Here is a 1,040-nt window from a genome sequence, read left to right as displayed (position 1 = left end):
TACTAAAAGTTATTTCTTTGTTACTGTTAAATTTTCATTTATTTAAATTTTTTGAATGAAGCAATTTATCTTTGATTTTTTATTTGTAGTAATTTGTCATTGAAATCGATTTGCTTATTACTTTTTATTTGTGATGTAGAGTTGGTTAAGTTTTATCTACGTTTCATATCTTTTTGAGATCATTAGCATGTGTGAGAGAATATTCGGCGTCGGCTGTTTAGCCAGCTGTGGCCATCACATATTTTTCATGATCGATCTCTCGCGTTTGCTCGTTTCCTTCTAGTCAGCGCGAATCGATTAAGCTTTGAACGTGTGTTGCTAACACTGAGCGCCATCCTTCGTTTGGCTTTATCGTATCAAACGAGCTGACCAACGTTTGCCATGTGCTTTTACATTTCGAAGTACACAAATGATAAATATTTGGTTGTTGACTAGTTGACATGATTGGTTTCAACGTGAGAAATAGTTCTTCTTCTTCTTCTTCTTTTACTTTCGTTTGGTCAGCTGAAACTAGTTTGTCTCTGATTTTGGACAGCGTCCGTTTTCAACAAACAGTTGTTGCCTGCTGGTGTTTGCTAGCCAGTTTGCGAGCCTGTCATTTTTTTGTCCTTGGGGAAAGGAAAAAGGACCCGTTAAGGCGCCGAACCAAAGAATTCTTTTTTTTCCCCCGCCCATGGAATCCCCTGGAAAAAAATTCCAACTAAACAACATAAAACTCCCCCAAACCGAATTCTAAAACCTCCCCCCAACCGTTTGAAGTTCACTCCACCAAAGAAAAAATTCTCCAAAACGGCATCTGAAATCCAAGTTTTGGCAAATACACTTAATTGTTTTTTTCCATTAATTCCTTCCCACAATGAATTCACCATTTTCAGGCAAGGGCGGTCCGCAAGTAATTGGGGCCATAACACGAGGCTTCTAAGGAATATGGCGCAAAAACCAAACGCCAATTCGGGCTTTGGAAAAAGACCCGTCTACATTTCTCAATATATTTAAACCGGCGAACTGCCTGCAATGAGACACTGTCAACTGCTGTGTGT

At 39.0% G+C, this 1,040-nt stretch overlaps 1 protein-coding gene across 1 annotated transcript; it reads right to left on the bottom strand.

Annotated features, from left to right (window-relative positions):
- Positions 1–510: 510 nt before the first annotated feature.
- On the bottom strand, positions 511–974 carry Tsp_15356 (hypothetical protein; the record flags this gene model as incomplete). Its single annotated transcript, XM_003368554.1, has 2 exons — positions 511–683; positions 740–974. Coding segments are annotated over 2 exons (408 nt in total), but the record flags the coding sequence as incomplete, so codon positions are not given.
- Between the last annotated feature and the right edge of the window lie 66 nt (positions 975–1,040).

This window comes from Trichinella spiralis (assembly GCF_000181795.1).
Source record: "Trichinella spiralis strain ISS 195 chromosome Unknown Scfld2280, whole genome shotgun sequence".
NCBI lineage: Eukaryota > Metazoa > Nematoda > Enoplea > Trichinellida > Trichinellidae > Trichinella > Trichinella spiralis.
The sequence above is the reverse complement of the archived record's forward strand: the minus strand, read 5'-3'. Positions and strand labels throughout refer to the sequence as shown.